The 22,443-nt window shown below is 41.4% G+C and overlaps 1 protein-coding gene across 1 annotated transcript in view; it reads right to left on the bottom strand.

Annotated features, from left to right (window-relative positions):
• Positions 1–16,056: 16,056 nt before the first annotated feature.
• Positions 16,057–22,443, bottom strand: part of LOC121081436 (chondroitin sulfate proteoglycan 4-like) — a 43,831-nt gene continuing 37,444 nt past the window's right edge. The window contains 2 exon segments of the mRNA XM_040580463.1: positions 16,057–20,995; positions 21,492–21,675. Coding sequence (XP_040436397.1) covers positions 18,945–20,995; positions 21,492–21,675 — 2,235 coding nt within the window. The 3' untranslated portion in view covers positions 16,057–18,944.

Here is a 22,443-nt window from a genome sequence, read left to right as displayed (position 1 = left end):
TCATGGCAACGAAAGCCATCATGTGTCACAGCACTCTCCAAACTAGCAGGCTGCAACAAGGTCTTTTACCATCTCATACCAACATACTCCTCATGCCAGTCCCTCTGCTGCCTTCTCCTAGTCTCTCCTCCTCCTGGGCATGTGTTCTCTCTCTTCTCTCTGCTTCTGCCTTGTCTCTTCCTTGGCTGCCCAACCCCTTAACAGAACCAGCCACAGCTGCACCTGGTCTACATCTGCCAACCTGCCACCCCTGAAGACAACCCATAGTTGTATATTATCGATGTTAATTAACCCAGCTTCATTCCTCTACAATCATGGGCTATTGGATAAAAAACCACTCCGTTGATTCTGCAAATCCACAGATTGATGGATATTAGGATCATATGAACAAATATTATGTGTGCATCCTCTCTTCATGTACTTTTTGGGTAGCTAACCAATACAGGCCCCTGTTGTGGAACATCTTAATAAATTGTGCTAACATGGAAGAAATGGCAGTATTTTTTGTGCTGTCAGTGGGAACTATACACCCAAATGTCTTAAAACCATCACCCAAGTAAGAATTTTCGAAACATGCTGTATCTCTGTCATGTACAACACATTTTTGTATAAATGAGTCTGTCTGCTAAGAAGGAAACAGGTCTAGACTAAGAATGACCTTGTGAATCTTAGAAATAATGTGACTTCAAGGGAATACTTACATTCAAATGGCACACTCTGCTTTGTCTATTTGTGTAATGCTTGAAAATTGATATGTCACTTTGTCTAGATAAAGTGTCTAAGTGCGGATAATGGATTAATCAGATTATTGGGCTGTAATGAAAAGGGTCCCAGGAGAGCACAGATGCACAGAGATGCATGCAAGATTTGGAACTACCCAGAAATAACTGAAAACAATTTTAGTTTTGACATGCAGATCATTATTTGACTTTTTAACGTAGTGATCCACCATATGGTTTACAGTGGAGTTTTTGAGGGATAATCACTATTGTTTGGTTATTTTCTTGAATGTCAGGGAAGGTACCTAACATCTCCCAATATCATTCAGTTTATAAATATTTCAGCCTTCCTGGATTAGCACCTTAGCTTTACTTGTGACAGGTTTTCAGTAATTCAGACACTGTATCCTGCAGATGAAATGACAGAAGTAATTCAAAAGCATTTTCCAATGCTGTTTCCTAGTTTACTGGTTTTAATTTATGATCTGTGGACTATTTCTAAGAGATTCACACACAGCAACAGGAAAACAAGCCAGTTGTCAGCAGGCTTAAATTCCCTCTAAATGATCTGCGCGTTCATGAACTGCACTGGAAAAGACCAGAGAGATCTGCAATCTAAAAGCTCAAATACGGTCAGTTTGTGCCATCCCAGATAGAACTTTTTAAACACTCAATTTTCTCTAAAAGCTGCCCCTGTTTTATAAAAGGGACCAAGGGAGTGATTTACCAATTAGTTAAATACTACTGTAACTGCAGTGAAGCAGGAAAGGGTACGCTGTTTTTTTTGTTAAACGTTGCTCAATATAGGCGACTGCATATGGAAATTGATGCTTTCCCAATGTTTTAGCTGTTAACGTGTAAAACAGCACCAACATTCATAACCTAACATCTGGATGAGGAACTTCCATGATCTCTCATTTCTTTCTTTCAGTTTAGAACTCATGAGGTTTTTTTTTATTCACACTAACTCAAAAGATCATAACAAAGAGAAGGAAGAAAATAGGAATCCCACATAATATGAAGGAACATTTTTCATACCTTTGGACAAACCAAATGTACACGGGGCCAAATACTAAGCAGTGTCAAATGTGAGGGCAGGTAGAATAATAATACTAATTTCTAAAAAAAATAAATTATTTATATGCAGAGAAATTTCCATGTTAGTCATATTAGTTACTCACAGTGAATAATTCATCCAACTCTATTACATAATTTTAAATCATGGAAACCTCTATGCCAGGCTGCCCAGATATCTCTTCTTAGACCCTGATGGCTCTAAACTAATGTGATCACCTGCAATACTAGTTCTGAAGATTTAAGCTTTTAAAATTCTGACCTTATTTAAGAACAGAATAGGCCAGACTGAAATCAGGAACTGCATGTATATAAATCAGGCTCTTTCCACAGAGGTGAAATAACCTGAATTCCCAGGGAATTGAACTGTCATATGTTCTTCATTTTTAAATGCGGGTCTTCATTCGCGTCACCAGCACTGCTAGATCACAGTATGGACACACTTGGTCATTCTGTTCGGTTGTGCGCAGCTGAAAGATCAACCTTTCCTTGTTTCTTCAGGGCATCACCCTATCTATTCTCTTCTACCTAAAGCAAAATTACCCTGATAAAAGTATTTAATACTCTGTCTGGAAGACTAAGGGGCACCTTGTTAAGTTGCTGAACTTGGTGTAGGCAGCCTCAGCAGCACTTGTGATGTGTGGCAACTGGTAGGATTGGGTTGGGGTGGGGCTCTTTTGTGTCAGGAGACCAAGAATTACAACATTACATTTAAAAATAGAGCTAAACCATTAGATTAGTAGAGTTTCTGTTTGCTGGCAAAGGATTCTTTTCAAACTTACTCAGCTTTTTGTGTCAGATGCTGAGTGTCTGTGGTCATAATCTCAAATTCCTGTTTATTTTCAGTGAGTCAGCTTTTTTCTCCTCCCTCCCCCCCCCCCCCCCCAAAAAAAAAAAAAAAAACACCAAAAACCAAGTGATTTCACAGGACTCAGTTTCCCTGAACATTGTACTTCTTACAAGCAACACGGCATAAGTTGCTTCTTGCCTTCCTCAGTGCTGAGGTCATGAAAACCACTCTGACCACTCGTTTCTCTGCTGTTGCCTTCACACTGAACATCCTTTAGAGAATAACTGACTATTAATGGGTAACTTCACTAATATAAAAAGTGCAAAAGCCATTCTTATTTGTCTTGCAGAAGAATTCAGTGTGATGGAAACCAGGAAGTCAAACAGTACATGGAAACACACGCATTTTTCAAAGGCTGGCTGGCACAACTCATTGAAGTAAGCTCTATGTGACTGTGAAGCCGCTGGGATTGTATTTTCTCCTATGCTCCTCTATCAGTTTAAGCATTTTGTATTCTGTATTTTGTGGGTGCGAACAGCCTTTTCTCTCTTTTGACAATGAACAGAGTCCCAGCTTGATTTTGTATGAGGAAACCTCCCTGGGGACTTTCCAAACCCTCAGAAGATGGGGCTATTGTTCACTGGGACATGACAATACCAGCCCAGTGGAATACACAACTGTGAGCCACAGGGCACTGCTGTTCATGTGTTGTAATCTCCTCCGGTGGAGTCTTCCAGTGCACAGGGGAAAAAAATCTTTTTTCAAAGAGGCTTAAGATTTTGGAGCTTATGTACTTACTTAAACATAGGGTCCAAGAACTCAAACATTGCTAACAATGTTATGTGAAGTGGTCCTGTCTCATGCTGTACCAGCTGTGTGATGAGGCTTAGCATTGCACTGAAGTACGAGGCATTCAAGTCGTGCTAGGTAGACCATTGCTAATGAGTTAAATAGTGCTGTGGGATGTGCCTAGGCAGTGGCACTCAATGCTGTTAGACCATTAGAACCATCCTCAACAAAGTTTTGGTCCAAAACAACAAATAGACTCTCAAAATTTCCTAGACATGGTAATTTCCAGTTACAGCCATCACATTTGGGAAGGCAAGTAGGGTTAATAGGCTGTGGGGTCTCCTAAGAGGATTGGCCTCTGTGCCAGAAAAAGATCTCTGTTATGTTTAATTTACTGGCATAGATGTAATCACCAAATTGAGCTCTTACCTCAATGATTTCTGTAACTGTGATTTTATGATTACAATAGCTGGTATCTAAAAATGATACTATGGCCCTTAAATCTGCTCCAGAGGTCGCACAGCACAGCAGGTTAGAACCCATCACTGTAATGCCTCGCTGTCTGCAAGTCTCCTGACTTACTACTGTGTTAAATCCAAAGTTTCCATCTTCCTTTTGAGGTTGACACAGATTATGTGAGACCTTCTCTCTCCACTAGTACCTTCCAGTGGAACACCAGAACTGCTAAGTGCACAGGTGGGACTTGGGAGCCCTAGCACACAGCTTTCTGGGCAGCTAACACAGGAAAATGGAACTTGCCCTTGGAAAAAAATAGAAGCACTGACAAGCTCTTGTGCTTTTGGAATGAAACTTAAAACTCTTTTTCCTGGATGGGAAGAGAGAACAAATGCAGTCAACAGCAGCTCAATCAAAAGAAGCCAATAGGATTTTTGTCATTGGTGTTTCTGTAAACAGACTGCATACGTGAAAAGAACCACTCATAAAAATTGGTTGGATGGTTGCTTTTTTTTTTTTTTTTTAAATATTGCTCTTTAGATAAATTGTAGCAAACACTCTTTTAACAACCTGTTTTATGTCAGAATATAGCAAAGGGATGCAAGTTTCAGAAAAAGTGAACAGCATGTAGGGCAACCATTCACCTAAATCAACAAGGGCCCTATAACTTTTTTTAAAAATGGAAAAAGACTACTTTACTCCTTGTGCACTTTGAGAGTGCCTTGTTATTTAAGCACTCGGGCAATGAGCTTTCCTCGATTTCCACTCTTGTTTTTTCCCCCTGTGTTTCCCTTCCATTCTTTAATCCTACATCACACCACAGAAAAATAAAATGGAAAACTAGAGGTGCCCGTGGAACAAGGGAAAACAGAACACCATGCGTGTAGAGGATGGACAGAATATGCAGCAATGGATTCAGCTGTAATTCAAGTGCAGTTTGTAGCCTTGTCTTTCCAGACTGCCCAGCAAGAGGCCACATTGCCCAACTTGTCGTGTTTAAATGAAAGAGAAACCCATGACTATTGCAATCAGGAAATGTTGACATAACGGAGTTAGTAAGAAAACCTGAATGTTAGTCATTCTCCATGTTAGACACATTGCAGGCAAGGTCACACAAGCTCTATTCACGTCAATACCACTGCTTTTTTGTCTTGACAGGGTCTCTCACAATGAGAAAAAATGCTTTTTTTGTCAGTGCACAAAATGAAAATAGCATTTTCCACAAACACATTGAAAAGAAACATCTTGAGCCTGTAGCACAGTTGTATTCTGTGAACAGAGAATAGGTTCATTGCAAGGAAGGAGGCATTGCAGAGAACTGCCAGAAGGACAGATTCAGGTATGTGTGGGTATCTTCCTCGCCCAGTTGCCATCATTATTACAATTTTAATGCCCATGAAGAGACATTAATCCTGTATTCAAGAATTCTCTCTTAATCTGGACAATGAACTATGTATAAGACTACATCAAGATTACACCACACTTTGAAAATCTCATTACTAGAAGTAGCAGTGGCTGGATACATGGGCTGTTGAACCAGTAAAACTTATTTAAAGGGGGTTACTGTTCTAGGCAAGGGCTCTGTGGCACGAACCAAGGAGGAGAAAGTTAGCTGTGTAATTTGAGCAGGCTGAACAAGGCAAGGAGAGGGATGGAAAAAGACGTAGGCAGGTATGGGACCTCGCACAGCTGTGGTGGTACGGGTGGGTTCTTCCCCCTGTGGTGGGAAAGGAGGGGGTGGGTGCCACTGCTGGCCACGGGACCACCTGCCAGCGGTGTGCTGGGGCGGCTTGTTTGAGAGGCAGAGAGAGCGCGAGCTGCAAAGGCACACAGCTGAGCCCCTGCACCTCTCCTGCACATGGACTGCTGCTAACTCCCTTGCAGGGACCTTGGCTTTCACACCAGTTTTTATTCTCACTCTTATGTTCCCCTATGAGCAGCAATTCACTTTCCATGACCTCCCGGTTTCCCAAGACCAGAACATGGCTGAAATCCATTGCTTTATTCAAAACAAAGAACTCCAAAATCCTTTTAAAAACATGAATATATAAATCTTTGTGCCAGTTCAGTGAAGATGAAGGTTATTGCTCAGAGTCAAGAAACTTGGGACAAATAGAAGATAAGGCATAGATGTTTACTTAGCCGTTGGTTTTTGATACCTTCTCTTTTAGATCCTGAATTCAAATTTCAAATTCCAAAGCTAAAGGTCACATTCAAAATATTTTCAAGTTATTAGTAAAATTAAGGCTCTTACATCTGCTATAACCCTGCAAATATATAACTCCTCTGCTTTGAATGTGTACATCAAAAATACAGTTCTTGCTGTCACCATTGTAATCCAAGTATTTCAGGGTGTTGGATCATTTATCTGTCTAATTGAGCTGCAAACAGGTTTCTGCTGGGACGGTATTATCATCTAATGACTCTAAAAAGCACAAACCTACTGAATTACTGAGTCTAATTTAAATTCCACTCAGAGAAAAGGCAGAAAATTTACTACAATTCTGTTCTTGCTCAAAATAATTTTTTTATTGTTAATTTGTGATTTAAAATGTAAAGAAATTTCCCAAACCTGATTTTATTTATTTTGCTGGCATATCATGCTTATTAAGATGATGCATTTTTTTTATCCTGGGAAAGGCTCACATTTTTTTCCTTCTTAGACTGAAATCTAAAGCTTCCTTCCCCTGTTATTTCCCCTGTTGCAATAATTTGCATTGTTTTCACCCTAACAGTTTAACTATTACAACTCAAAATAGCAGTGTTGAAAGATAAGTGTTAATTTTTAAAAGGAATCCACTTGGTTTTATTTGTATTTTGTCTCATTTCATTTGACAAGTGCCTTTATTTCCAGACTGAGAGTCTCAGGACAAGCATACAGCACCCATCATATGGGGCTTAATATTAGCAATATAGCAATATTGAAAACAAGTCATGAGGGAGTCTCACAACACTTTCGTCTGAAAAAAAAAGAAACCACAAACTACAAGCAAAAAACTCAACAGTTCAATGGTCTAAAAAATTAAATTAAGTTCATTCATTATGGAGAGGGCATATGTCCCAAAGATTCTGGCCTCTTTACCAATTACTCTAGCAATTTCCAGTGATATGGACACCTGTTCTCTGGATACACAGTTCTGACTACCATGCTTATTTCACTGAGGGCACTAAGCAGCAGCCAGATGGCTGCTTATTATAAGCTTTTTAGGAAATTGAACCCTAAGTGAGAAACAAAGTGTGCTTTTCTCGGTTTTGCAAAAGCATGAGCTGTATACATACTGTGAAAATGCAGAGTAAAACAGCTATAATTTTTTCCTCCAGTGTCATAGACATCTCCTTGCATTACTCTTTAAGGTAAGAAAAGTTCATTCAGGAACAAATGCCAGCGTTATTTCCTTTTGAAGAGGAACATTGATTTCTTCTGTTTAGAAATGGGGAAGCACCTAAAGCACCTCCACACTGAGCAGTAGGAAAACTGCTGTGCTCTCAGAGCGTGGCACCGTAAGGACCACACTCACTGGGCACAGGCAACTAGCTGCAGCGGGTTCCTTGACTCTTCCAATAAAATTATTATTTAACAAAAGCCTAAAGAAGTATAAGGCCACTCTTCCTGCTCTGCTCTTTCCCTGCAACCCTTCAACTCCCATCCCAAACCAAAGCATCACTAGACTATGATTTCTCATCTGTGATGACACAGACTGAGCACACTAGAGACGACATTTAAAATCTAAGGTATCTTCAGTTAGTGTCCAAAATGTCTAGCAGAATACTTATATAATAGACTAATACAAAACATTAAAGAGCATACTATAGCTCTTTTGTTATTTCAGGAGAACTTCAGGCACCAGCCTGTCTGTTGGAGCAAGGTGCAAGACAGGCAAGATCATCCCACTGCCCCAGAAGTCCATGTATTCAGGCAGGCAGTACCTGCCATCCCTGGAGACAGACACTGGAGATTTTTGGAGATGGAGAAAGTAGGGGCCAAGAAGGAAAGACTCCATGTGCTGTGCCCAGGAGGGTGTGCTCAGGCACCAGGATAGGCCAGCCCATTCATTTTTGCTTCCCCAAAGAGATGAGGTGGGTAGGTTCTCTCTGCTTTGCTGGTGGCATTAACTTTTTACTTCATTCTTTCACCAGGGCATTTCTGCTTGACTCAATCCTTGAGTTCGTCTATTTAAGGATATCGATGTCTTTTGGTTACAATACCTAATCCAGAAAGATTTTCAGGCTTAATTTGAAGACTTCCAAATAAACAAAAGCACGGTGATATTCCTGAGTATGTTTTTGCAATAGTTAAGCTGTGCACTCAGAAATGTTTCCTGTCATTTCTAAATTTATTCACAGTCAGCATCAAAGTTCACTCTGCTTTTTTTTGTTACTTGTCTTACCTATTAACCTTCCATAGGCCGTCACCAAACTAGATCTTGATCACTCTTCTGTAAAGCAAAACAATTGCAGCTTATTAGTCTTCTCAGAAGAGGGAGAGGTTTGATTTCCTCAAACATTTCCCCCTTAACAAAACCACCCTGTTTTAGGTTCTTTTCCTACTTCAACTACTTCTCCAAACATGGACATCAGCACTGAAAAATCTGCTCTGTTTTACTGCCAGTACTACTTGCAGTGCAGTACTGAGATAATACTTCTTCCGTAAGCCATGGAGCCAAGGATTATCCTCTCTGATCTAAAACATCAGACTGCAGATCAGGCTGGACTTGTTTTCTGTGTCATCTTGTAGAGGAATTATAGAGGATGGTATGAAAAAAATTATTTGTAAAAAGGTTGTGACGATTGTTAAAATCATAAGGTATGAAATGTTAAGAAAAAAAAAGGGGGGGATTGTAGAGGAATGAAGCTGGGTTAATTAACGTCGATAACATACAGCTGTGGGCTGGCTTCAGGGGCGGTGGGTCGGCAGATGTAGACCAGGTGCAGCTGTGGCTGGTTCTGTTAAGGGGTTGGGCAGCCAAGGAAGAGACAAGGCAGAAGCAGAGAGAAGAGAGAGAACACATGCCCAGGATGAGGAGAGACTAGGAGAAGGCAGCAGAGGGACTGGCATGAGGAGTATGTTGGTATGAGATGGTAAAAGACCTTGTTGCAGCCTGCTAGTTTAGAGAGTGCTGCGACAATCTGCGGTCGTTGTGTGTTCCTGTTCAGTGTCACTGCTTTCTAGCAGGAGGCAAACTCCAGTTTGACTTAGTCTTTTCTGTCAGGTACAGCTGTGTGTAAACATGGTTGGAGGTTTTTCAGAAGTCCAGTCTCCCACTACAACTGAATCGCAACAAAGAAAAAAAGAGGATGAAAACAAAAAGAAAAAAACCAATAACTAAGAGTATCACGTGGAATGAGAGAGGAAGAAAAAACTGTAGCAGGGTGGTAACAGTATTTGTCTTTGACAATCACAGAATGTGTTTTAAAACACAATTCCTCATTCTTCAGTTATCTATAAAATATCATTTTACTACATTGCTTCTGTGTAGCTGTTTTACGTGTTTCAGTCTTTCAATACACGCAACACTGAAAAAAATCTTTGAACTCTGAATTGCCCTTCTTCCTTCCTAGCCAGGTTTTCTAAGGGAGCAACCCCTTTGAGACTATGCCTGCCTTTCTCTCAACTCCAATTCCAGTGCAACAGTCAACTTTAGCCAACTTTGAAAAAGGTGCAAAGTTCTCCAAGACACTAAGTTCTTACAAGTTCATCAAAAACTGGCAGCCAGAAAGAGGAAAGAGGCCCCATTTAGTATCTAATGGTAAGTGGAAGACAGACCCAACTCAACATTTTTCTCTATTTGAAGAGGCAGCAGCCATCTGGCCACTGTGTAGGCACGTTTTGGCTGGTTTGTCAAGACATATGTAGCTCCAAATTGGCCACAGGATGCACTGAAGTTTTCTGTGTAAGGTGTGTGGTAAGGTGAACCTGAGGAAGGGCAGGACTCTAGCACCAATGAAACAGACATCCAAGGGAAGCTAGGCTTCATTCATCTTGCTGCTCCTCATCTTCTAATGATTCCTGTTAAAGAAATGAACGCCTTGTTCATACAAGGACAAGGAAAGGAATACCACTGGTAACTTCTGGGCTCAGTGCCAGATCATCAGTGATTTTGGTTAGGTGTTTTACAACAACAAGCCATGACACTGGGAAATTCCATGAGACCCCACAAAACTCAATGAAGAGATGACAGCATTACACTAATACACCTTCTGTACATGTCCCAATGCATAGCCATCACCTCACACCATCCTTACCGTACGTAGAAGATGCCAAACATGACATGTAGACTGTAAGAATTATTTGAGCTGATAAAATTTTATACTTCCTATTAAACATCGTTCTCATTTATACTTGATGAAGGGTCTTTCTTTGTGCTTAGCAAATTGTCCCTAACCAATTTGTCGCTTAGACACATGCAGCTGCTTGTATCACTTCCAGATGAATACAGAACCAAGTTTTGAAATGTTCTGACCTGAGAAACCTGATGGCAAATCACAAGTGATTTGGAAGTTGAACATGCACCCTTATATTATTACTCCTACACTCTCAAAAGCAGCATTTAATAGAAGTTACTTTGGCAGCAACTTTGGGCAGTGTCCTGTGAAGGCTGTCTTCTGCATTTTTAAAAACAAGTCAAAACACCTTCTTGTGAAGTGGTTCCAAAACAGCATGGGTTGTAAGAGAGAGTGTGCTTTTATGTTGTACACATCTGAGAAAGCCTCTGCCATAGCAGATTCACATCTGCTGCCAGCTGGGCTCTTCTATCGGATGTTAGAATAACAGCAGAAGCTGGAGCAACAGGGAAACCACTTGTCAAGACAGAGCAGCCGTAGATAAATATAACTCATCAAAACCTGTAAAGTAAGCGTTGCTGCAAAAGCAATGGGAAAGTGTGTCTGTTGGGTAACTGCTCTGTGACAGTAAAATGTCAGAAAATTTGCTTTGTCTGAGACTAGAGAAAGACACGATATGATTTCTGTGGGACAGTTTATCTGAGAACTGAAACAAGAAAATACAAAGTTGTAAAACAATAGGAAAAAACCCTTGTCGTTACCATCTAAGGGCAGCTCTCCGGACAAGGAAATTTATGCAGTGCCTTTGTCCCAGAGGCTTTGAATGCTTAGACAACAACATGCTGGGAATCAGTGGCTTTATGTAAAAAATATTAAAAATAAAAATTTCAGGCTGGTGAGTTAGACACACAAACTCATCCACACAGTGCAAAGGAGTATTAGATATCTGAAATACGTTTTCACAGTAGCTAGTGAAATGCACCTGGAGCTGCTGAGCCAGCCAGCAGGAAGGACAATGAAAGGGATGCTGGTTCCCAGCTGCAGGCTGCAGGACAGGGCCAGTCCCCACTCCGCACAGTCTCCCAGCACTCCTTGGTCAGTGACTCAGGTAACAGCTAAACCAGCTCAGCTGTTTTCCCCAGAAAGCCGGAAGGTTCCCCTGTAGATTAACATCTTTTTTCCCCTGCTCTTTGCACACAGCAGTGGAAAGGGCAGAGCAGTTACCTGATTTACTGTGGTGTTGACCCTAGTTCTCTGGAGAGCACCCCAAATGACGGTTTAGTCTCTCTGTCCTTGTTCATTTGGTATTTTTGCAAAGAGCACCTACCACTCACAGCTGTGGGCTCCCTTCTGGGAGTGGAGGGGGACACCTTTCTCAGAAAGGAAGAGTTTAAACCTGGATTTCCCCGGTATTATATGAATTCCCCCCTCGCCATCCCTACCTGCCACCACCCACTTTTTCTCAGAGCATGCGGGGTCTGCAAACACAGTGGCAAGGAAACATGTATTTTAGTTTATTAACGCAGCCAAGGTGTTAGCTAGACCCAGATGATTTATTACCCTGAACTGCCAGTCCGGGGCACCCTACTCCATCACTGAGGAGAGTGTAAATCCAAGGCAAGCCCAAAGAATGCCCAGTCTGACGTCGGTATCTCCTAGTCAAAGCAGGCACTGCCAGGACTCTTAGCTACTGGAAGTGTTGAAGGTTTCACACATGCTGTTGTATGTCATCAACTAAGCAGGAGCGGTGATACGCAGGTCCTTGTTGTGATTTACCTTGGAGTGTAAGAGCTCACTAGATAATTCTTCCTTTTTATCAGTGGCTATGGCCAACAAACCAGATTTCACATGCGGAGCAACATCCTGGTGCCAAGTGTTTGCTCCCATTACACACCCTGTGATGGATCCCTCTGAGCTAGATTTGGAGGAGCAAATTGGCACAGAGAAGTCACTTCCAGTCTTCAGGCTACAGTTCCACTGTAAAACTGTCTGCATTTCCAACACTGTATTATTTTCAAAGGACGTAGGAGTCCTGTGTGCCTGCCCCACAAGCAAGCAAGGCCATGCTGTTCCCTGTGCCTGAGGAACCTTCGAAGGCAGATTGCAGAGACTTTGAGTCAGGCATCTCCTCTCTGAGTCACATGCTTGTGTGGAAGCTATTAGTCATTTGTGTCATCCATTCTACCACTGGACAAAAATTTGAGCTCAATGGACTACTTTGTAAATGTAAATATATCCTAATAGGAAAACAACTCCCATTCCTCTGTGGAAACTGTAGACACGAAAATAAAATACCTTCTTGAGATACTTGCTAGATCCACCTTTGGTATTTCTTAAGCATGTGCTGTCAGTGTAACCAGTTGGATGATTTCCCCATACAGCATTAACACAATTCCAGCTACAGCTGCTCTTCGCTTGCTAGATCGTAGTCTCAGTGGGCTCTGCACAACCAACCAGTGCCATCATTTTTGCTGTCTTTCATTTATGATATCAATAGCTAAGAAAGAAAAAAGGTCCATGTCTCACATTATCAGAAAAAGAGTGTGAAGAAGGTAAGGCAAAATATATTTTGCTCTTTATTTTAAACTATTCTACAGTTAACCATATGTAGCAGGGTTGGTTTATTTATCCCAAAGCAATAAAAGTTGGAGAAGCAGCCAAGCAGCCACACTGTAAATACACTTAACAGGTCCAAGAGCTCTGGAGTTACAAAGACTTTCAGCCATTTGAAGTACTAGAAACTTGCTGTTCCAAAATCTGGGTACTGCAACGGCTTCTCATTGAACTTCCCCATAAACTAAAGAAACGTGTTGGTGACTTGGGACCAGTGAGCTTTAAACCATGTAACAGTCCCATAGCAGAGACAATTAAATCTCCTAGGCAGTCAGACTTGTTTGAAGAAAATTACAACATCCACAACTGACAACAACATGAACTGTCTCTGAGGTAATGAGCAAAGCTGCGTTCAGGTACGTACATCCATCCTATATAGATTGTAGCTCTAACGCCCAGGAGGTGATGCGCTGTTTACAGCTGAACTATCATATTTCTCCTGGCAGAGGCTCTGACTTATGTGTATGTTTATATATTATGGTTCTGGGTTTGTGTTTCTTAAAAAGGAAAGTTTTGGGGTGGTTTTTTTTTTTTTAAAAAAGGAAGTTAAAACTAAAGCAGAATGTGGGTACATCTGGGTTTCTTAGCAAAGTACTGCCCTGTGCTCACACCTGCCAGACTGAGAATTTCCCAGCAGGGTGGAAGTGGGGAATTCATCAAACCAGAGCAGAGTTCCACTACTAAACAGCCCCCGAGTGCAATTCCTTCTTCTGCAGCTGTACTCATCAAGATGCACGAGATGACCTCTCCCTGATGGCTGAAGCGCTGCAGAGAGGCCGGGCAGAGCGGAGGCTCTTGCCCTCTGTCTTTGGAACAGCCCGGTATGACATGAAATCAGCTGCCGAATGACCAAGGTCTGCCAGGCACAGTCCACGCTGCGGCTGAGCTGGGTGTTGGGGAAACGAGCACCTGCTTCCCAAGCTGTGGCATCACTGTGGCCAGTGAAATGAAATGGGATTAATGTGTCTTGACGTGTGACTTGTGGGTTCGGATTAGAGTGGTCCAGAACACCGACCAGTGGCAGCCAACTGTTACCACCCCACCGGCTCCTGAGCAGCACGCACAGTACTGGGCTTCCAAGGGCAGGTCCCACACCCGAACCAAGGACTGCCAAAGAGACATCTCAGAATCCCAGAAATTAGCAAACAGGAAAGACTAAATGAACCTACGACCTGCAATTGGGGGGAAGGAAAATGGGCAGCTTGTCTCACAGAGGGTTATACTGCAGCATTCCTGGCAGCATATAGGACCTGGGATGGACAACAGATTGACTAAGTTCTGATGCTCGGTACCATCCCACACCAATGCTCAATCTGCTCAGTCTTCACTTATCCCCAACAAATTTATGAGACTGATGACTGTGATGCCATACAAAGGCTTTGCAGCTAAAGCTTCAGTCTGCGAACAACTTCATGTTTAAGTAGTGTACCAACATGTACAAAGCATTACAACAAAAATAACCAAGCAGCAAGACTGGAAATGAGGAAACAATCACGTAAAGCAAGCAGAGGCTCCCTGCAAACAGACGTGAAACTATGCATTTCACCAGTTGCAATGAAAGAACATCTTGTTCTGGGACTGCATTTGGGATATGCAGGCTCTGGCAGGAATTACTTAGCTTAAAATGAGGGAAGATAAATTAATAGTTTCCATCCAATATGCCAGGACAATTATTTTCAGCTCATTTAAAAATGTCCAGAGAATGTACTTCAACATAACATCACAAGGACTGACTTGAAAAAAATGGCGCAAGTAGGACGGAGGGCTGTAGCTCAGGACACAAGCAGATTCACTACTGAACTTGGCCTTGCAGGTAGTAATAGGCTACTACAGCAAAGTTGCAGCTGGCACTTACTAGCATTTTAATAAAAGGAAAGGCATAAAAGATTTATGACCATTTCTGTCCTACTTTCTTTTCTTCCCAAACCAGTATTTTCTGAGTTGTAGGAGGGCTTCAGGAAGAGGACCTGACCCCAAGAGTGACTGCTGCTGCTGACACAGATTTCTGCACTCAGGATGCTGAGCCATCACACTGGGGAAGATGCTCCCCCAGCCCATCAGCACTTCTGACATTTCAAGAAAAATGTTCCTTATCTTAAGTTACAGGAACAACTACAAACCAACTACATTCTGATTAACAAAACCTCAAAAATCAGGTCAAACAATGCATTTGGTGTGCGGCTGGAGAGAGTGTATATTTTTGGTCAAGATGAAAATCAAAGACACATCAGTACTAATGTATTAACATTTAAAAAATTAGTATTTTATTTCTAAGCATGTACAGTTAAAAAACAGGAAAAGTTACTGAAATAAACCCAGTCCTGTCTGAGCAAGTGCAAAGCAGTGCATTTATTTTGCTGTTACATTCATGCAAGTGCCCAACACAGCCAGGCAGATGCATGATGTCTCTCCTATACCAACCATATGTGTTATGTCAAGAGGCACAACACTGGGTACAGCACAGCAATCTCAGCACAAGTCCAATTCAAAAAATAAATGTCAGAAACTTGGAAGAACACTGGTACTGTCAGTGGGAACTTGTGCTTCTGCACCAACTGCAGTACTTTACAGGTCTTTAAGAAAACACAAAAACATAAGTGTGTGGGTTATAAACAAAACCATTTATTGATTCTGTGTATGTTCTCAAGGCACTTTCATGCTGCCATTTAGAAGTCCATTTGGTAAGAAAAGGCATCCTTCATAAACCCCATCTTCCCTAAATAAAACACACAACTTCAAGGTTAAGTGAAACAACCAAAAAATTCAAAACAGATCCTGAGTACAAACTATGTATAAACAAAAAGAATGCATAAATAAAAAATGTTTTTCTTGGGCATTTTCTAGATTGATTGTGACTTAGGAAACCCAGGATGAGATTCATCCCAGCAAGTTTCTACCATCTCAAAGGTGGACTTTTAGCTAAGCCACTGACCTCAGCTCTTCCAGAGGTGACTCCTCTCACCTATATTAAGTATCTCTGTAGGACCAAGATGAACTGTCCTCTGCCAGAAACTATTCTGTATTGTCCACAGGGAAAGCATACACAAATGCAACCAGATTTATTTTTGTTTTGACTGGGGATGCAGGGCAGGTAATCAGGAGATTAAAGCAAAATCCATACATAGTTATCAGTTACAATATTACCTCTGTATTTTATATGAAACCTGGTAATCACTGACACATATACTTATATCCATATAAAGTTCTCATTAAAAACATTCCATAATATGGCAGGCATTTCTTATGCTTGTTATCACTAGGGAGAAAACTGAATGCTGGCACATTTCACTGATGAATTAGGCATCTGGGCTGTTTATATATATATATATAAAAAAAAAATACCAAACCTAAAAACCCACAAACCCAAAACACCAAAAAAAAAACCCTCAATGCTTTACAAATTCAGCCCAATGCTCAAAATACAATTCCATAATGCCTGACCTACTGGAAATGGACATCTATTGTCAGCCACAAGCATTTTGGAAACAGAGAGCAAGAGTTCAGCCCATTATGCTGAAGCCAAAACAGCCAGCACAAATTCTACCACACTTCTACATTTTTCATGTATGATTTCTTTGTCAGACCATGCAAATGCAGAAACTCAGGAAAGCCCATTCAATCGTGGAGTTCTAATTGCATTGCTGTTTTTATGACTCAGTTGCTCCTGTGTCTCATTTTTCACCATTGCCAGCACTACAGTAGCCCTGTGTTCCATCACCACTGCACATAGAGCACCACAACTTTGGGCACATCTGTCTTTGCAATACATTTGCAAACACATTTCACTTCCATATTTCTGTTCAGCCTGTCACAGGCCCACAGCGTGGATTTTGTCACTGGACTCCAGCAGATTTCAGCACTGCAATATTTTGGTACCAAATTGGAGGCATAACGCTTCACCTCCCAGTAAGTACTGGAGAACGATGCCTCTTTTGCTGTTGAGAGGAAGGTCTCAGTGGTAGGGAATTGCAAGACAGGCTCCTTTAAGTGTCAGGAAACTGCTGGAATTATAATTCTTTCCTCCTTGGATGAGACCTTGGAGGAAGTGTAAAGGGACCAGGTTCCTGCTACAGGCTAGAAGGCATTGGAGGCAGGCGGCAGCTGACAGCTGGGATCTGGAGGAAGCTGCTGTCTCCTTGGTGTTAGTAGAAGAGGTCTCAGGAAATGGCAAGAGACATAGAGCTGCACCTCCACAAACGATGCCAGGGTGTCCCTGCAATGGCTGGCTGCACCACCTCTCTGGCTAAGAGTTTCTAAAAACAATGCAGATCTGTACCAGTCCACCTGGGACACCTGAACATCCCAGCCTTTTACACTGACTGCACTGCTTGGAATTCAAACTTGCTCATGATGGCATCAGGGAAAAATGGAAACGACAGAGAAATAAAAACTGTGTATCAGGGTTCAAATACATTTTACTTTGAGCATATAAAGGGTTCAAATCTCTAGTCTCTAGTGATCACCAGCTTGACTAGCTGAAGATGTGACTTGCACATTTTCCAGTGACACAGACTGCTCTCCTTGAAGTGTACTCTGAAAAATGCATTGCCTCAAAACGCACCACAATCGCAGCTGACCATGGCAGAGGTCACAAAGATGAGAAAGACTTCCTCCACTGCTCCGGCGTTTAGTTCCCAGAACACAGCAGTAAACAGAGACGTAGTGTGGCCCTCCTCACTAGTGAAAATTTCCCATCATTGAAATATATAAATGACAGGAACACAGACAGTCATCATCAATAACAACAAAAAAAAAAATCCAAAACAAAGTAGTGTGAAATGAATAGCACCAAGGATGTTGAGGCCATACATCCATTCTATAAAAGTAAAAAATGCAGTACCTAGGCTCAAACAAAAAACATATTTCAGTGTTAACTGAGTGCAGTGCTGAGACTGCATCCTTACACTGACCATGGTGTTTTTACAGAGAAGCTAACTGGAATCTGTAACAATACAAAAGTACAAAAAAAGATGAGAAGTTCAGTGGTTAGTAAGAGACTGGTTAAGATCACTACACTTGAAGTTAGTTCATTCTATGAAGTCAATAGCTGTGGTCCTCAGTGGAAGAAAGACTGGACCTTAACCAGAGACTGCTCATCACTATTGAGCTTGGTTTTCCAAAAGTACAAAAATGCATACCCTTTGCAAGGAAATTATTGCACAATTTACCACCAGAGTAAAATTAGAGTAGGTAGTACTTGTCATAGCGTGTAAGGTACATGTGTTCCGTACTCTGGGAGACGAAGGGCAAGTCGTGAAACTTCAGAAGCAGTTTGTCAGTAGCTCCACAACACACAGCAGTATGCAGCAGAATGCTTGATTCTACTGCCATCTCCTTGAACATCCCAAGTCCAGAGAGTTGTGTTTGGTCTGCTGAAGGCAGAATTTAGCCCTTTGTCAGGAGCAGGAAATTTTGATATACACTTCCAGACATAACCTAAGCCTAAAGATAATTCAGCAGACAGGCTAACTGGCAGAATTACAGTTTTTGCCACGTGGATTAGAGGTCATGGATGTATTTTATCTGCAGACGTTAAAGGCTAGAGTTCAGTATCAAATGAGGAATAAGATAAACAAAAGAACAAATGTCTTGCAGCAACAGTATTTTACCAGAATCATTTTATACTGTCATTGCTGTACTATTGTTGCTGAGCTGAACTGTAGATTTCCAGCTCAGCCACCTGGATGAAAACCTGACAAAATAATCACAGCTTTGTTTTTTTAGTACCAGCCTCCGAACAGCCTTCGGGTCAAAATGACATTATTGACACTAGCACCTTGGCAATTACTTCATAGAAACAGTTGAAAGTTCTTCACATAGAAGGGGTGGTTCAGGAAAAAAATACAAGACCATTACAGAAAACTTTGTTCTTCAAAAAAAGTGATTATATTAAAAATATATAATCCATGACAGAACATTCTGTTTTACCCATCATGGGAAATAAAAAGTACTGCATACACAGGGCACACTCAAAATCTATGGGGTCAAATCTTGCATGCAATTACGTGGGAGTTTTGCTTAAGTACCAAATGGAAATCCTTTTTTATGGCCACCATAATCAGCAAGATTTTTATTATGTCACAATTTATGTGTATTAATCTATCAAACAGTGTATGATTTGACCTATAATAAATAAGTGTAATAAAAAACAAATCATATGTCAACAACGTATACTCTCTTTGCCATATTACATCAATTAGCGTGACCAAAATTGGCCATAACTACACCCAGTATTGATTGTGCTTCAGAGTTGGGTTTGTTTTTCGACAATACTGGATCATCTCAGGATCAAGGTTTAACCAGCTGTTTTGCAGAGACCGTTCTACAGTTGGAGAAACCACTGCAGAAAGCAGCTGTTCGTGTCTTACTGACACGAACGCTGAGGCTGTACTTTGTTCAGCCCCCTTCGGTAGAGGAGTCACTGTAACGCTAGGTACAGTCAAGCTCTGTTCCAGGCATTGATCTGGACTACCGAGAGCTGCATCTGCTTGGCTTTTGACAAGTGGTTTTGTCATCTTCTTCTGGCACATTAGCAGAATGCACACAGAAGTAACAGCAACAGTGAGTAGCACAGACACCAGGACCAAGGGAATAATGACGTACCAAGGCTTGCTGCTCTCACCTGCCTGCTCTCTGGGACTCCTGGCATTAACCTGGGTTGTGGTCTTAGTCCCCACAGATCCACTTGTTCCCATTGCCAGACTTAGCAATGGACCTTCCTCATGTAGATTTCCCCAGTGATTCTGCCCTGACCCCATGGTTGGTTCTGTCTTCTGCGGTGCTACTGTGAGCTCTTCATTCTGAGAGAAGCCTGGTGCCTCGTCCTTTGAGGTAGTGTGGATCTTTAAAGTGGTTGTGCTCATTAGGAAAGGCACTTCGGTTGTAAAATCTTGCACAAGTAAACGACTGTGTGGCACAATAGAGTACCGAAAATGTCCAACAGCAGGCTGCACAGCATCTGCCCTGAGTATAAAAGTGAATGAGTCATTTAACACATCAGTGCCTGTCATATTTGTATCTACGTCTAGAAGCACAACACCACTGTCAATGTCAGCCTGGGTGAATGTCTGAGTGTCTTCGAACACTGCATCACTCACAAACCTTTTCTTTACAATCCTTCCATGAGAAGGGGGCACTAATACTTCAAATCTAGGATTACTATTTGTCAAATTAGCTAGCTCAGAAGCATCCAGGTCACTGCTTCTGAATTTATAAGCTGCTTGATTTGAAATCTGCATGTCAGGTACAACTCGTATTAAAGGCTTCACTGTGATGTTCAGCACTTGCCCTGTTAGATTACCTTCTGCGGTGAAAAGCATAAACTCCAGTACTTCTTTGGACGCAGCGAGATTTGTCAGGTGGTAAGACAGCCTTCCTGAGTACAAATCTGCCTGCTCAAATTTAGTAACCTGTTCATTTCCAATCATCAGGTGCCCATATTTGAGTGGCTGAGTTATTTCATACATGATATTAGTGCTTTTTCCATTTGTGACAGCTGAAAGCTGAACATTAGTAATAGTGACAGATGTGTGGCCCTGCAGAAGTGCAACATCGGTAAGGTTGACCAGGACAAGAGCAACTGGTATGACTTCAAGACTGAATAGTTTGTATAAAGGGCGATGTTTACCATCACTCACGCTGAAATAAAACACCCCAGAAGATGAACTTCCATCCTGTACAAACCAAACTTTACCACTGTCAACATCAGCTTGTGTGAAATCCTTTATAGAGACAGTGAGATTGCTTTTCATTGCTAAATAACCATTATTTGGGTTGCTAACAATGGTGTATTTGAGCTCGGCTGGGGCATTATCTAGGTCTTCAACTTTCAGACTCTCTGACCCCAGCACTGACACATCTCCCTGCAGGACTTTCAAGTGCAGCCCTTTAGTCTTCAGTTCTGGAGCTTGGTCATTCACTGGAACAACAGTGATATTAAACATCTCCTCTAAAACTTCGCTATGGGGCTTTGTTGCAGGCTTGCTCTTCAGGTTTAACCAAACAGCAAAAGTGAAATTGTCATAACGCGACTCAGAATCATCATGTACGTACACGATTCCAAATTTGTTCAGTATGTACTGGGAGAATTTAGGTTTTTCTTCGGTGACATTTCTTTCTCCAACAAAAATCATGCCATGTTGGGGTAAAGATACAACTTGATACCAAACTTCATACATGGAGCGCTGTATCTCAGGTAGCTTAATCAATAGATTTGAAGCATCTAAATTTGTTTTGTTGATTAACACTCTATCTCCTTCCTGGACTATGGCACCTAGCAGAAAGGAAAAGGGAATCTTAGAAATCAACTATAGATGCACTGTTTCAGAAATTAGAAATCAAACACTGATGCTCAGAAAAGTTTTTCCTTCATGGTATCCTAGATTTCCACATGTCATGGCTAAAAATATATTACCACTGTTTTTAAAATAAAGTCATATACTGAGACAAGACTTTCTACTAACACATACATTCAAATTAAAGAAATATCAGTATCTTATAGCTTCTGACATTGTTTTCATCTACCGTTACAGCAAAATGAAGAATACTCACTACAGCAGTAAGAAGGGTCAAACATAGGTAGCTCATCTCATTTTTAAAGATGTAGTGATGCAGTTTTCCAAGCTGCTATCTACACTATACACTGTGACATAAGTATTCTCATCATATGTTACACTGAAGAGAAAGTAGCCTTTGTTTTTTCACATTTGTTCACTGGAATCTTGACAGACCAGAAACAATTTGGAGACCAAACAGTATGGCATCTTTACCTGTATTTGCCAGAAGACGACTGTTCCCATCATGCCGGGTAATTTCATATGAAATGACAATATGGAACACCTGGAGGTCCAGAGCTGATGGTGGAGAGGAGACAGTAAATGTAAAGAAATCTTCTGTACTCCAATCAGCTGTCTCGGCATGTAAGTGCTCATACATGACCACACCTTCATCCACCTGTTTCAGGTAAAGAAAAGCCACAAGTATAACAGGAGAATAATTTTAAACACAGAAGTATGGGGATAGAAGAAAAGAAAATATCTTAAGAACATTGTTCAAGAGAGGCCTTTGTTCCTTAGTCCATGCACAGTATATAGAATCATAGAATCATTCGGGTTGGAAAAGACCTTTAAGATCATCAAGTCAGACCATTAACCTAATACTGCCAAGTCCAACGCTAAACCATGGCCCTAAGCACCACATTTACACGTCTTTTAAATACCTCCAGGGATGGTGACTCAACCACTTCCCTGGGCAGCCTGTTCCACTGCCTGACCACCCTTTTGGTAAAGAATTCTTTCCTAATATCCAATCTAAACCTCCCCTGGTGCAACTTGAGGACATCTGCTCTCATTCTATCACTTTTCATTATAAGGATACCAGTGGGCCTCACTGTCCTGAAAAAGCATATGAAAGCCTGAAGGCTTGACAAGGACTTTGATGCAGGTGTTTCATGTTGAATGTCAACAGATACTTGGTAAGAGACTACAGAAATCAGAAAGAGGTGCAATGACCATTGAAATATACTCCCATTTACAACCAAATTGCTGATGGAGTTCCTTAGTGGAAAATTTCTACCTCACAGCAAGAAAGGGATTCCTACGAGACAGGAGGGAACCTGGCTTGTCCTATACCTGCCTTTACTGACCTTGCAGGTCATCATACTCAAGAGAATCCTATCAGTCCCACCACGAGAATGTAAACTTCAAAGTACTGCAAAATACT

The sequence above is a fragment of the Falco naumanni genome, chromosome Z (genome assembly GCF_017639655.2).
Source record: "Falco naumanni isolate bFalNau1 chromosome Z, bFalNau1.pat, whole genome shotgun sequence".
NCBI classification, from domain to species: Eukaryota; Metazoa; Chordata; class Aves; order Falconiformes; family Falconidae; genus Falco; species Falco naumanni.
The sequence above is the reverse complement of the archived record's forward strand: the minus strand, read 5'-3'. Positions and strand labels throughout refer to the sequence as shown.